Genomic DNA, 15,989 nt, shown 5'->3' on the forward strand with positions numbered 1-15,989 from the left:
AAGGGAAGACAGTCAAAGATGACCCAACAGTGGAACAGAAAATATATTCAAAGAGAATTCTTCTGAAAAGACACAATGGAATTGGCAGATTGAATGTGTATACCATGTTCTAGGAAAACTTGAAACTTAAAGGATAAAGAATTCTTTAGGCAGAATAAATAAATTATATTCAAGGGAAAGAGTCAGGCTTTTCTGTTTTCTTCAACAGTATTTCATGTAATGTCTACAAAGTTCTGAGGGAAGTATGGCCCAGAATACTTAGCAGCCCAAGATACATTTCTAATTAAAGGCAGCTGGTAGGTATTCTCACATGTGAAAAAACTCAAGAAATTCAAGACCTGTGAGTTCATCTAGAAAAAAAAAAAACAGCAAATCTCAGCCAATTAAGAGTAAATCAAAATTAAGAATTGAGGTATGGAGAAGCTTGACAAAAGAATTGGTGATGGGCATTGAATCCCTTCAAATGCAGAACTAATATTAAATAGCTATATGAGCTATGTTTATGGAACTGGATGTGAGTGTTATCAACCTGGACAAAATAAAAATAATAATATAACAAAATAATAGAGATGGAGAAAGGGGAGATTGGTGAAGGGATGAAAATAATGCTCTCAATCAACAGAAAATGTCTAAAATTGAGACATAGTTAAAAAAATAAAGCATAATGACTACCACTCAAAAAAAAAAAAAAAAAACAATGGCTCTGGGAATTAGCTAATGTTTTAACTTAAATGTACCACAGTTCAGCTTTATTAACACAGGTAATTAATTAATTGTTCTTCCTAGAGAATTGTTTTTATCACACCCTTGTGTTTCTCAGAGGTTCCACTTTCTTTATCCTCAACAACTTTCCCCCCATCTCCTGAAAGCAGGGCTCCCAGTAAAAATAATATTCTTATTGTTTCCTACATCTGCAGCTTTTAATTCCCTTTAATTTTCTCTCAGTGTCCTTTGTTAATTCATTCCACTGAACAAACATATACTAAGCATTTATGTTGGGCCAGGTGCTGAGGATTCAGAGATTGTCATAGTTCTTGCTCCTGAGAAGCTGAGAGTCTACTGGTAGCCATTCCAATCAAAGGAGACCTTTGCCTGCATCATACATTTTTCATACCGCTGTTTCCCAACTTTTCAAGTATGAGGACATCTTTTTTAAAAATGACACAGACATCTCACGTAATACTAGGCATGCCTGGAATCTGTTGACTAAGAACTATGTAAGAGAAAGCCATCACAGATATTTTGAAATGAATGTATATCTTATGTCCTCACAGCAACATCTACATAAATTTTAAGAGCAATGTGTATATCCATATGAGATGTTATTTATTCAGTGTATGGGCAGTAATGCATGGAGATCGTTTGCAAAATACTACCAGCCCTTTGATTCACTAGTGAGGCCCATGGTCTGAAGCACTCATTTCACACCTAATTTGCCTTATGATACTCTTATTTTATTGTTGTGTATTGTTACTTAACTTTTGCAAGTGCTTATCTAAATCATATATTTCTTGAGGGCAAAGATCAGAAATTGAATTTCCTGTTTATCCTACAGAAGTTTGCTTCTGTACAGAGCTGAATAGAGGCTGAATAAATGTGGTTTAATGTGTACCAGTGATTGCTCCTAACCCTTGTATATTTTCTGTTAATATCTTGCCATAGGCCTCTTCTTGGGAAATCAATAAGAAGCAGAGTCAAAACCTTGTACAGGAATGCCAGGCTTTGATTGAAGTTGAAACTAGCAACAGCGATTATCCAGATATAATCCTGGTGAGATAAATTTCATAGGCTAAATGGCACCTTGAGATTGATTCACATTCATGAAGATTAGAGGAATTCAAGAAGCATGTCATATTAGTACCTCAAAGTAACTGAAACATTTAATTAAATAACCTAGTTTTTAGGTGAAGAAACAAGACTCAGAAAAGTTAGTTACATATCCAAGGCTATAGAAACGAATGAAAATAGAACTGGGGTTTGTATGTCCTGACCACTAATCCATGATGCTTTTCATTTTAATTGTCATGGTGAGAAAGTTTAATAGTATGCAAATCCATATAAATGATATGTATATGTATATAACTTGAAGGTCAGCCTGAAACCTATATGCCCAAATCCAAAGCATATGACCTTTTCTGTAATTTATAATATGGATCCCCACCGGAAAGTGTAATTCTCAATTGACTTACTTAGGCCACTGCCAAAAGCCCTAGAGAAGTCTATTCAAGAAATACAGATGTATTTCTGTTTACTCAAGAAATCAGATGTATCCCTGATTCTAACGTTGGTAGTCACTATCTAAGAGCTTTGTATCTGACTGTCCTGTAGATCCCAGCAGACTCACTTTGCCTCACTGATGGAAGTGTGAAAGAAAGCCTTTGGTATTTAGGAAGAATTGACTCAAGGACTGGCCATGTGAGGAACACTGCATCTGTGAAGCCACGTTAAAGACGTTGTCCAGTACGCTGTTTAGTGTTCTTTGCGCTGTAATTTAAAACTTCATTTAGACATTAGAATTTCATGTCAGGAAAAAATCTATTTGGTGCTTCCTTTTATTAGAATATGAATTGTATTGCTCACTATAGTGAGTTCTCTTTTTACTTTGACCATCAAGTAGCTTATAGCTAAACGTTAAATAAGAATAACTATAGTCACCTAAATGGTTGCTGTCTGTTGACATGATAATATAAGGGAGAGTATTTAGAAAGGGGCCTGGCCTTGCCAGGGTAGCTCAGTCGGTTAAGTGTCGGACTCTTGATTTTGGCTCAGGTCATGATCTTAGGGTCGTGAGATCGAGCCCTGTGTCGTGCTCCATGCTGGGTGTGGACCCTGCTTAAGATCCTCACTCTCTGCCCCCCTCCCCAGTGCACATGTGCGTTCTCTTTCTCCCCCCCCACCCTCCAAAAAAGAAAGGGGCCTGGTCTCATTGTACCTGTCTTTAGGTGAGATATCTCAGAATGCTATTTGGAATTGTGGATTAGGTTTTATTTACCAGCAAGCCAATAAAGACCATATGTCTTCTGACTTAGGCCTAATGTCTGTGCCCATCAGCAGAAAATCATTGTCAGAAGGCACACAGTATAACAGTAATGGAGGTTTTATTTAAAAAATTTTTTTCATGATGAAATATTTCAAACCTAGTACCATCAACTCCTGTGTGCCCATTTCCCAGCTCCACAGGGACCAACTCACGGCCAGTCTTGTCTCATCCACGTTCCCTGCCTGCCCCCTTACTCCCAGGCATCACACGGCTTCTTCCATAAACTGTAATTATGTTAAGAGGCCATCTGAAGGGATGTTGAGAAGGTCTAGGAGTCATTTGTGAAAGGGAGCAGGAAAAAACCTTCGTAGTGACAAAAAGGAACAAGTAAATCCAGGATGTGAAGAAAGGAAACACCAAAGTATTTTTCAAAAGGAAAAGAGTCAAAATTTAATCAGCAACCAGAAAGGAAGAGGAAATGCAACTAGTATTGTAGAGAACATGATGTCGCTGCCCCCGTGAGCCATGTCAGTCCCCACCTGCTTTCTAGAATCCTGTCGGTCTTTCACATAGCCCTCCCTCTGTCCCCTCCCTAAGCTTTGCATACAGCTTTTAGCGAGGACTTTTTCATAAATTACGTATGACATTTATATTAAAATTGTTGTCTTTTTATGTAATAGTTCTCAAGTTTTATGTTACTTGTGTGTGTGTTGGCGGGGCTAGGATTTATTTGTGCCCCATTGATCCTCGTGGGAAGTCTGTTCTCAGACTCAGGGTGCCTGATTTATTTCGATAAATATGAATTATCCACAGATGCACATTAATTTCTGTGTTTGGCTGTAGTTGCAGTAATTCCAGTAGGAAATAATTGCTTCTGAGTGTTTGTACTTTCTTAAACTCATAAATTAAAAAATAATTCTTCTTAACCCCTAGCCTTCTACCCAATTCTTCTCTCCCTATAGTGCTTCCATTGTGTGTGTCTGTGCACATGCTTTAATTCTGACTCCGTGCCTGTCTCATTTAAAGAAGGAAGGCACTCAGGACCAACGGTGCTGCGAGAGGTTATCACTTAAAGAAACAGAATTAGCTACTACACTGACACTTCTCATCTCCCCGCAGCCGGGTGGTTTTTATTATTTTGGTGAACTTCCTGGGGCCCAGGGCCTTATTTTCAAGTGTAATAGGCTGAGAAATACAGGTTCAGCACATCAAAGAAAGCCCACCTCACAGGGATGATTTTACATTATCCAAACTGATGGGACCGTTGCATAATATCGTAATAGCGGTTGGGTCATTTGAAAGATAAATAGAGCCTCCGTCCAGTTGGAAGGCACACGCTGACTTACACCGTGCATTCTCCCCCTTTGTGCCAATCTGCGTGGGCTGGCCAATTCTGGTCTGACAGTTGCTGGTGAGTTATGTGCCTGCATATTTACAAGGTTTCCAGCTAAGACAGGCTGCCGTGTCGCCCTCCCCCTAAAGCGTGACAGTGATGATGTTACCCACATGACTGGCTATACCACTAAACGGGGCACTGGCCCAGCACCCAGGCCCTGTTCCACCTGTGCTCCTAGGAGTGTATCTTTCTCATGTTGAATGGAGAACGAGTCCGTTCCTTTAAGCGCCTGCTTTCCTTTGCTGTGTCTGTCCGTCTGCCTTTTGAACGGATTTTTTTTTTTCATAGCGGTGTACTTCATTTTTCTCTTTTCCAATTTCCGGGCACACCTCCCTCGGGCTGTGCTACATTTGTGCAACTTCGCCTGAAATGATGAGAGTATTGATGGCTGTTCAGATCTCTCTTGAATCTGACCACTGCTGGTGACTGCTGGTTATCATTCATTCTCCGAGATCATCTTGTCTGCTGTGGCTCAGGGTTACAGCAGTTGGACCTGTTTTCCTAAGTTCCTCCTCCTCCCATTCCACCCCATTCTTGACTGAATGTTCTTCATATTCTTTTCTCTCCAAGGCCTGTGGTCTATGAAAGCTATTTTTTTTAAAAGATTATTTATTTATTTATTTATTTATTTGACAGAGAGAGACATAGCGAGAGAGGGAACACAAGCAGGGGGAGTGGGAGAAGGAGAAGCAGGCTTCCCGCCGAGCAGGGAGCCCGATGCGGGGCTCGATCCCAGGACCCCGGGATCATGACCCGAGCCAAAGGCAGACGCTTTATGACTGAGCCACCCAGGCGCCCCTGAAAGCTGTTTTTTAAGAAAAACATATTCTTTAGTTTTATTTCTTTTCTCATTGAGATAATGCTCAATTCTCTAGTCATTTTTAAGGTTTGTCTTTTTTGTTCTACACCGTGTCTCACACTCAGCATGCTCCAGGATCATCCATGTGGCACTGGGCTTCATTTTCCTTTTCTCCAGTTGCTTCTGATCCCATAGTTTGCTGGTGTTGCCGCTGGCATTTTTTTTTCCTTCTTGATATTAATTTCTGCCTGGCCTTCTAGCCAGCACGGTCCATTCATTTTCAAAGTCCATGCAGTGAGAGTGTTCTTGGTCAGACCTTGCATGTCATTTGGCACCATGGAAGTCCCCAACGGGGACTCAGTTAAAACTCTAGGCATTTTCTAGAGATTAAAAAACTGTCATGAAAATAATGAGGAGTTTTTAAAGAACATCTTAAACCTCTTCAAAATGCCCTAGGTAGCCTCCCCGTTGGACCCTTGGAGACATTACGTGTGGGGCTATCCGTTTGCACTGCAGCAAACTTCTTTCGTTATTTTTCATGATCTCGTTAGCACAGGTATTGCCCCCCCTACCCCTTAAGGGGAACTGATGTGATCCAGATTTATTATCTCTGACCCTGTAAAACTTTATTCTGAAATTCTTCTGTGTGTGTTCCTGTGTATGTGTGTGTTAGTGGGCTGAGCCTTTCCTCTTTCTTTGTGGCCATGATGAAATTCAGGTACTGTGCTTCACGTGTATCATCTCATCTGATTTTTCTGAATTTAACCTGAGGGGTTAAATTCTCTTTTCATCCCCATCTTACAGGTGAGGAAGATAAACTTGCTCAGGGTCACACTGCCAGGAAGTGGTCACCTTGAACCCGAGCTGTTGAGCTTGACCTCCCACTTTTTTAACCTCGTCTCCTTATGACTTCTCCCTTTATCTTCCATCTCCCTGCACTGTCCTCCATGTCTGTTCACCCAGAGCATTCCACACAGGTTGGTTGGAGTACACAGACTTTACTCAGGGGCAAGAATTTCAAGGTACAAATAGATACCGCATTGAATAACATTCAGCATTTTGGCTTTGGTTTCCTAAATTCCGTAGATGGGCCTTCTCCAGGCAAGAATCTTGAATTCATTTTAAAAAATCAGTCCATAGTCCTTGCCCACATTAAGCTAACTTCCCTTTAGCTCATGTCTCCCCTTATCCACCCTAAATCTGACCTATCCAATAAAGTTTCATCTTCCATGTTCAAAACACATACCCTACCCTCTCTGATTCTGGACTCTTTCTGTCTCAGGCATTTCCAAACCCATGTGTAAAGTTCAGATTTGTCCCCGTTAACCCCAGATGGGAAGGAAGTAGAAATTCTTTTAGGTCACCCCCTGTAGATGCACCAGCCTCTGTTGGGGGATCAATGTCTGAGTGAAGGGATCGGAGTGGGTACCCATGGGGCTGAAGATTTGAAGTTCCAGCAAACCCTGCAAGTGTCGCGATGTCCGTTGGAAGCAAACTGGAGCAAAGGTGGAAAGTTAGGGCTGGTGATGTTGATCAGGCCATTGTTTGCATACGGGGAATGGTTGGACCCCTGAAATTTTAATAGGTTTGTTGAGGGATTAAGTGTGGGCAGAAAAATAAAGATCCTGGGAGATTTGGGACACAGAAGGTTATAGAATTCAAGGGAAGAAGGAGCAGCGAGAGACTTCTTCATGCTTCCTCATCTCAATAAATGGCACCACCATTCACTGCTACTCAGGCCCCAGCCTAGGAGGCGTCCTGAATTCCTCTCCTTCTTTCACACCCGGCACTCAACCTGTCAGCCAGTCCTGCCCAATCAACCTTTGAACGTATACCCTGTGTTTCCACAGCTGCCACCCTGGCGAATTCACCAACATCTCTCGTCAGGGCTACAGCAATAGCCCTGTAAATGATCTCACTGCTTCTGTTGGCATCCACAGTCGAAAAATCTGTTTCATCTAAAAGATAGGTCATGCCATTCTCCTACTCAGAACCCTCCGATGGCTTCTGCTCACACTTCGACCAGAATTCAGCGTCCTTGCTGTGCCCTCCAAGGCCCTAGGTGACCTGGCCTTGACCTCTTTTGAGTTCTTATCCTCATCCCTTCTTTCTCTTCACTGTGGCCACCCTGGACTTCCTTGGCCTCCAGCAGCCCGAGCTTATTTTTGCTTCCCTGACTTTTCCTTGGATGTTTGTAATGCCTGGATTCTCCTCCCCCCAGCCCCCAGCAACACGTATGTCTGGTCAGGACTTTCTGTGATTCTGTGAGTAAACTGAGTGTCCGTTACTGTCGTCGACACTGGAGATACCACAAGAAGATGCTCCCTGTCCTCGTGGTGCTTCCATTCCAGTCAGGGAACCAGACCCCAGACAAGACTAATAAGTAAACTGTGTTGCAGGATAGATGGTGGCAAGGGCTCAGGAGGAAAGGAGAGCAGACGAAAGGGGGAGGAAGCATGGTGAGGCTGAGTGAGTACAGTTCTGTATAGAGTTGGCATGAAAGGCCCAGCTGAAGGGTATGTAAAGAAAAACTAGAAAAAAGTTGGAGGAACAAGCAAACCAACAGCAAACAAACCTAACCTTGAGAGAGGAGGGCACCTGGCATGGTTGTGAAGTGGGTAGAGAGGAGGAGGCATGGAGGGTGCGGGGACTTAGGCTGTTCTCGGTCTCTTACCTGTGTTACTTCTCTTCGCAGAACTTAACATCACCTGACATCACATCACATATCCATCTTTTTATTTACTTAACATCTATTTTTCCCTCACTCCATAAAGGCGGGACTTTGTATTCTTTATCAGAACAGCGTCTGACCCATACTGGGAACTCAATTTTAGGGAATAAATTTATGGATAAGAGGGGAGCCTGGAACATAACGTTCACTGTGGAAGAGTGAAAACAGAGAGGCCCTTTGAGTTTGGCAGGAAGGCGTTACTGGTCTGGTAGCCTTTTTGGGTCCTTGATAATAATAAAGGTGGAGACAGAGGGGCAAAGAAATAGAAGGAAAGAAAGCAGGTAAAGTGATACCAACCAGTTTTTAACGCATCCTTAACAACAGCTGAATTAGAGAAGTGCTACGCAGCTGACTGTGGTATGTTTCTTTTCCCCTCTCTCTAACTTATTTATGATTTATTTATCCTCTTAAATAGATACTTCACAAAATTGAGCTTGTGGTATTATGCTGATCCATTGCATCCCTTGGAGAACTGACAAATCCCGCTCTGCTCATTGTTAACATAATTTTAATTAAGGTATCTAAAACCGCATGTTAAAACTTGACTATAATCTCATTTACTGTGTGGGAGGTGTTATCTATTTCATGACTGAGGTAAAATCTTAGGGAAGAGATATCCCCAAACTGCAGAGTATGAAACACAGTTAAGCCTAAGAGACAAGAACACTTCTGTAATGAAATGAAGTAATGTATATGAAAGAGCGTTGTAAGCAGTATCAAAATATACAAATAGTGTCATCGAAAAGACAGCTGTATGTCTTGTTGTCTCAGCTTGAAAAAATTCAGACCTTCAAAGCCACAAGTATATTGTGGTAGAAAAGAGCATCCTATGAACTCAGATATTTACAGTGTTATTTAAAAGGGAATACTGTGCATTGTTTATCCAAAATCTTTTAAACACCTGTATGCCAAAGAATAAAGAAGATACAGGAAAGGAAAAGAAGATAATCTCTCCTGCAATTTAGATGGGAAAGCTTTGTGTAAGTACCATTTCTGGAGTGAGAGAACACAGCTGACTCTCATGGAAACAACCTCTATAAGGCATGGCTCAAAGCAGAGAAGTAAACAAAAAAATGCAAAAACAGTTAATTTCATGAGGCTGTGCTAATAACACCACCAACAAAAGTTCCTACTGAGAGTGCTGTCATTTTGGTTAATCTTGGATGCTTCCATCTTGTCTGATTTTTTTTTTTTTTTTAGATTTTATTTATTTTTATCTTGAGAGAGAGAGAGCACAAGAGGGGGGAGCGGGAGAGGGAGAAGCAGACTCCCTGCCGAGCAGGGAGCCCGATGCGGGACTCGATCCCGGGACTCCAGGATCATGACCTGAGCCGAAGGCAGTTGCTTAACCGACTGAGCCACCCAGGCACCCTAAAAATAAGTTTCTTTTATTTAAAGATTTTATTTATTTATTTGAGAGAGAGAATGAGAGACAGAGAGCACGAGAGGGAAGCGGGTCAAAGGGAGAAGCAGACCCCCCCCCGAGTAGGGAGCCTGATGCAGGACTGGATCCAGGGACTCCAGGATCATGACCTGAGCCAAAGGCAGTCGCTTAACCCACTGAGCCACCCAGGCGCCCTAAAAATAAGTTTCTTTTATTTAAAGATTTTATTTATTTATTTGAGAGAGAGAATGAGATAGAGAGCATGAGAGGGGGGAGGGTCAGAGGGAGAAGCAGACTCCCCGCCGAGCAGGGAGCCCAATGCGGGACTCGATCCAGGGACTCCAGGATCATGACCTGAGCCGAAGGCAGTCGCTTAACCCACTGAGCCACCCAGGCGCCCCAAAAACATTCCATCTTGTCTGATTTTTATCACAAGGAAGAGTTACCAAAGAAAAGGAACACATTCTGAGCTGGATCATCATGGATTACAACAAAGTGGTTGTAACTAAAGGCATTAAATAGCTCCTCTCGTCAGCTTATCTTGTGGTTCCTGTTAACTGCTGTGGGAAAGAGTCTGTGCTGCTTATAAACTGGTCAAGAAATATTTAGTTCGAAGTTAGAGGCACTTAAGGCATGTGGATTTCCTGTATGTATCAGCATATTAGAAGAAAACTAAGTTTTATGATATATCAGAGAGAAATAAGATGTACATTGTTAAGGTCATTTTGCAAAATGAACTTTAAAAAATACATGCGTTTTATTTACTTCTGGGGCAGGAATTTATTTACAGTATAAGTACAAAACTATTCTGAAATGAACAAAGCAGCTTAGCATCAGTTTTTTTTTTGAGATTTTTATTTATTTATTTGAGAGAGAGTATGTGTGTGCACAAGAGTGGGGTGAGGGGCAGAGGGAAAAGCAGGCTTCCTGCTGAGCAAGGAGCCTGATGCAGGGCTCGATCCCAGGACCCTGGGACCATGAGCTGAGCCAAAGGCAGATGCTTAACCGACTGAGCCACCCAGGTGCCCCAGCATCAGTTTTATTTCCGCCTACCTAACAAGACTTTCCTTGTTATGGCTTTGAGTGAAACAGGAGCAGCAGTGATTGACAGCTGTCAGGTCTTTTGTTGCTAGGCTACATGTGTGCCCATTTAACCTGCTTCCTGACGGAGCACAGTTTCTAGAATGCCGTGTAAAATATATGCCTGTGTTTCCTGGGAGGGGAGAAAAAGAGAGGTGATCGCCTCTCCCTCCCACGTTTGTTTAGCAGGGCACAGCGGGCTTGAAAGGTGAAGGGTACAGACACAGTGGGCAAGCTCCGGAGAACCCACAGCTCCGCGCCTTCCCCCAGGTCATAGAAGTGGGGAACACGGTTGTATCTCAGCGCATGTTGAAGGGTCTTCGGGTCAGGGAGCTCTTGCCTTACCCCTGCCTTCTCCATTTCTGTTTTTTACTGCCTGTTCCTCCACCTTTTCACAGATTTACAAAATACACAAAGGGAACATTCTAGGTCCATTTTCCTGAAGGGTGTGAACTAACTCTCTTTCTCTCTCTCTGATCTAAAGAAATACATTTCCAAAATGTAAGTTGGTTTTGTGTGAGCCTTGCAAGATGGGTCTTCAGGCTTCCCAAAGCTGTGGTAGACATGGCTTCTGGATGGCACATTCCCCCCACCCCCCAGCTCTTCCAACCTCCACTTCCGCCCACCCACCCAGACATCACACACACACACACACACACACACACACACACTCACTCACTCTCAGGGGCCACCAGCCCTCTTGGCTCCTGCATTCAACACATTAAGGCTCTGTAACCCCTTTTAGGCAGATCTCCTGCGATTTTATCAAAAGATAAGGTGTCCCAACCTTGTCCCCTGGTTGGCCCAGGTACACTCCCCATCCCTATCCTTGTCTTCTTCCCCATCATGCTGTGGGGCCTCAGGCCCCAGGCCCCAACCTCCCCAAGGTTTTCATTGCGCTGATGTTGAGCTCATGCTCCATGTCTCCTCTGTATCGACCACCGGTGTGATAACCCTCCTCAAAACAGCACAGGTTCCATGGTTGCTCCTGGTGAATCAAATACCTGGCTCATTTGTTGGAGTCATGGTTACATCCACATAAGATACGGATTTTTAAAAATACCTGTACAAATATTGATAGAAGTACAAAAATCCTGATAAATGGTAAAAGTAAATATGACAATTATGACGTAAACTTCCTTGAGATGCACATCAATATTCTTTTCTACAATGCACACAATTACTTTGTCTCCCTTCATAACATGCATAAACTCTACTTCTCTCCTCTCTCTCTGATATGGCCACTGATACTCAGGTCATTTTGCACCCTATAATGTAGCTTATATTTTTGTGCAGCTTTAAGTAAACAGCTTATTTTTCAGGTTTTAGATAAAAGTGACACTGAGGTCTCATTGAAACAAGAAAAAAAGGAAGTTTCTCTTATGAAAAAAGGTAAAAAAAATTCAGTTTACCTATATTAGCTGTGATGTTTGAGTTGTTTTCAATATGACTAACGTGGCACATCTGATGTGGGATATAGATCAGAAGTTTGGTAGCAATTTGGATTTTTAAAAGTTAAAATATGTTGTTCCAGAAGTGGGAGGAGGGCTGGGTGGAGAGTGAGCTGCCAATCCCGTGTGTTTTGGAAGAGCCAAGAGACACTCCCTTCCCAAGGAGAGTCCCCCCAGCTCCACCACACACGGCCTGACATCTCCAGCAGTAGACTTGGACCACTCTCTGTGTTGAATTCTGTTTCGAAATTTGCAGTAGATTGATATGAGCTCTTTTATTCAGACTGTATTTTGAAAATTATGATGACAGTTCTCTATCTTCAATTATGTAGTCCTTTTCCTGCTTTTCCTGATTCCCCATAGACCAGTTCACCAACATATCCATTAGTTCCTTTATCCCCATGGGACATCTTTTGTCTCAAGTGAGAGACGAGCTTTTTTTAAACTTAGAGTTGCCATCTTATAATATTCAATCCAAAACCGATTTCTTTGGTTAGAGAAGCTGGAAGCAAACTGGACTCAAAATTTTGTTTTCTTAGTGTCCATTCATTATTATGACCAACCCCTTTATTATGTGTTATATTATTATTATCATACCATTCTCTCTTTTATTTTAATATTCTACCATTGGGCCTGAGCAGCAAGCCCATCATTTTCATGGTCTTCCTCTTATTCTGAAATAAGTTCTAAAGTTTTTCTTAGCCTCTTTGACAAGCCTCAGCTCCTTTTGGCTTCATCATTCCCAGTCCTTGTATTGGTCCATGGCATCACTCTGTGCTCACTTTTGGTCATAAGCTCTCCCTTCATACTTTGTTATTCAGGTAACCTAATCAGCCATCCATGCACATCTTTATATTTGAGCCCATTAGTGAGGTCCCTAAGAAATCACAGTTTTTTATTTCTCATCTTAGGATAATTTGCAATTCCACAGTCAGTATTTCTTTTGTAAGGCTTTCTTAATCTTAAAGCCAGTCTTTTATAGAAGTTTTAAAGTATTAACATGATTTCAAGTACGTGCCTGTTGGATTTCCAAATCGTAATGGAAAAATTGTTAATACAATTTTGATCCTAAAATTAATATTTAATTTCAAATATTCATCCTTGGTTTGGAAAGAACAAATTGTGAAATGATTTTAAATGACTGTAATTATAGATTAGTTGGCCGTTGGGCTAAAAAAATTTCACTTTGTATGCAAGCCAGTGAGTAAAACCAGTAGCACCTGCAGTATGCTTAGAAAACCTCTGTTTTCTCTTTTATATATATACCTAAAGGAGTCAGATCCTCAGCCATTCACCCACCATCCAAAACTTCCTTTGTCGCTGTGCTATTCCACTTGGCCTTTGATGGCCCTCAACTTGTTGGCAAGGGTTTACTTGGTGGAATAAGATATGTGGACAGTTACCACAATGAATTCTAGAGACAGGTGGAAGAATGACACATTGACTTATTGCGTCTACTGCCTCCAAGACACTCTTAAAACCAATCCAGGGAGTCAGAGCATTTCTACTCTTCTGTGAACTGTAACGGATCACTAACCTCTCTGAACATACAATAATGAGGTTCCCTCAGTGAGAAGGTTGACTAGATGACACCAGGTCTCTTCCTGCTTTAAAGTTCGACTCTCTACTAGAGACATGTTTGGGGTTGGGATCTGTTAGGATGCTTTTGAACTGGAACCTAAAATGGAATAGAATGGGATTCCAGGGGGAAGACAGGAGGTTGTCTGGGCAGAGTCTGGTGAGAGAAGGGAATCTGACGGCCCCAAGCAGTCACCCCATGCACACCAGTCACAGATAATAAGCATCATGAAAAAGAACTTACAAAAAAACAAGTTACAAAGGCTCTTGGATTATTAGATACACCATCTACACTTTATTAAAAGGTTATTATAAGTTGCATAAAGAACATATTGGTGCATTTTTTACAAGAGGATGTTTGGAATACAAAGCCAAATTATCTATAAGTAGTTAATAAACTGCCGACACTTCTTTCAGTTTACGTTACTGTGTGATCATCAAAATGTGATTGTCTTCATTTTGTCTGTCTTTTGAAGAAAAACAGGAGCCATGCAGTGATACTCCAGAAATAAAGAGAAACTCTTCATTACCTAACCGGGAAAGGTGAGTGTACTGCAATTACATAAATTCTAAGTGGGTGCAATTATACTGTTGCAAAGTAATTATCAATGTTTAAATACAAGAAGAAAGAAAATAATAGCAACAAGCAAAGGCAATTAAGAATGGAACCAAATTTACAAAGGAGACAAGAAAGAATAGAATACGGCTAGGTTTCTTACCTTTTTCCCAAACCTTTTTATTTTCTTTTGTGAGGATTTGGAGATAATGAAATGGAACAGGCTTAACTTCCTACTCACAGTGAGCAACTAATTCAAATTACTGTAATGTAGTCAAAGAACTGAATATGTCATATATGTATAAGGTGTGAATATGCAATCAGGAATCTGTTTTTTTGTGTGGCTCATTATCTTATTGTTATACATATATGTAATATGATAATTATTGCATGCTAGAATTTTCTTGACATGAGACTTTTGTCACTTTTAACATAAAATCAGCTGAATATTTTGGATGCCCAATAAAACAAAGAATGTTTTCAAGGAAGCAAACTCTTACCCTCACTTAGACAAACTTGTCAAAGGTGCTTTCCAGGCATTTAGACCCAGTGTCTATGAATCCAAATCTTGGGCTCTTTCTGCATAAGAGCACATTGAATTGAGTGTCGGAAAAAACAGAGAGGAGTTTGATTTTCTGCACTTGCTGACAGAGGAGTCCCTCTGATACTCAAATCCCCTCACTTCACTGTTCTACTCAGAAGCCTCTCATGGCCCCATCGCTTGCAGGATGAGTTACAAATTCCTTAGCACGGCGCAAGTCCCCTTCACTCCTGGCCCTTCCTGGAGCTCCCACTTTGTTTCCCAGAATTTCTGAGTTGCTTTGGGTCCTGTTTTATCACACTTGCATCTCTGTCCACACTGCTTCTTTTGCCCTCTGCAAGTTGTACACCACTCTACTACTCTTTCCTTCAAGTTCGAGTTCAAGTGTTCTCTCCTCTGGGGCCCCCAACTCTCACAGGCAAACTCAAGGTTTCAGAGAGCCACTGATGCAGTGATCAGAGTGGTCATAACTCCTTCAACTCCAGTAGTTATCTGTTAGGGGCGCTTGGGTGGCTCAGTCATTTAAGCAACTGCCTTCAGCTCAGGTCATGATCCCAGGGTCCTGGGATCAAACCCCACATCAGGCTCTCCACTCAGCAGGGGGTCTGCTTCTCCCTCTCTGGAGATCTGTGATCTCTCCCACTTTCACTCTCTCTCAAATAAATAAAATCTTTAAAAAATTATCTGTTAAATATCAGCTGTATTCTGATCATTGTCAAGTGGAATTGTCCGTCTGAAAGTCTGTCTTCCCATAAGGACGGGGGCCGTATCTTTTCTTCATCATAACTCCAGGTGTCTGAGAGGTCTTCCCATAGTACTCCATCTAAAATAGCCTGTCCCATTCCTGATAAGGCACACTATCAGATCTTAGCATCCTGCATGGTTTTTTTCAGAGTACTTACTACTATTTTAAAGTATCTTATTGACTCATCTGTTTCTTTTAATGTGTTACATTCTAGCTTGCCTATTTTCTATCTTTTTCACTAGGAGCTAATTCCCTCCACAAGAACAAGGCTGTGTTGTCCACCTCTGTGTCATTAGTGTCCAGAATAGCAGAGTTAGTATATTTGTTGATTGACTAAATGAGGCAGTTTCCCCCTCATGTGGTTCCTGTGCCACTTTATGGACAGTGCTTTAACCTAGAGTTATTTATTAAAGTTTGAGTTAAAGTTTAAAATTCATCCAAAAACTAAAACACATTGTGTGTGTGTGTGTGTGTGTGTGTATTATATGTTGCTTTCAGGTTTGTATGAGGTTGTGTGTGTCTTTTTTTTTAAATCATCTTTGAATTGTATATACAACATGAAATGTTAGAACTGTGGTCCAATTAAAACTGTCTTTGTGGAAGAATCTTATCAAACTCATAGTGGTAGTGAGGATAAAGATGATCATAATAACAATAATAATTAGGTGCTATTTACTGAGCACTTCGTAAGTGTAGGGGTTGGGCTGAATTCTTTGTATGTCTTGTTTAATCCTCAGCACATCTCTGT

The 15,989-nt window shown here is 41.4% G+C and overlaps 1 protein-coding gene across 2 annotated transcripts in view; it reads left to right on the plus strand.

Moving 5' to 3' along the window:
* MORC1 (MORC family CW-type zinc finger 1) overlaps positions 1–15,989 on the plus strand; it is a 171,803-nt gene that overhangs the window by 130,819 nt on the left and 24,995 nt on the right. For both annotated transcript variants that reach the window (XM_031024182.2, XM_081797321.1), the window contains 3 exons: positions 1,663–1,770; positions 11,693–11,762; positions 13,876–13,942. In XM_031024182.2, coding sequence (XP_030880042.1) covers positions 1,663–1,770; positions 11,693–11,762; positions 13,876–13,942 — 245 coding nt within the window. The remainder of the gene's footprint in view (positions 1–1,662; positions 1,771–11,692; positions 11,763–13,875; positions 13,943–15,989) is intronic.

This window comes from Leptonychotes weddellii, chromosome 1, assembly GCF_054177405.1.
Source record: "Leptonychotes weddellii isolate Sample4059 chromosome 1, ASM5417740v2, whole genome shotgun sequence".
Classification (NCBI taxonomy): Eukaryota; Metazoa; Chordata; class Mammalia; order Carnivora; family Phocidae; genus Leptonychotes; species Leptonychotes weddellii.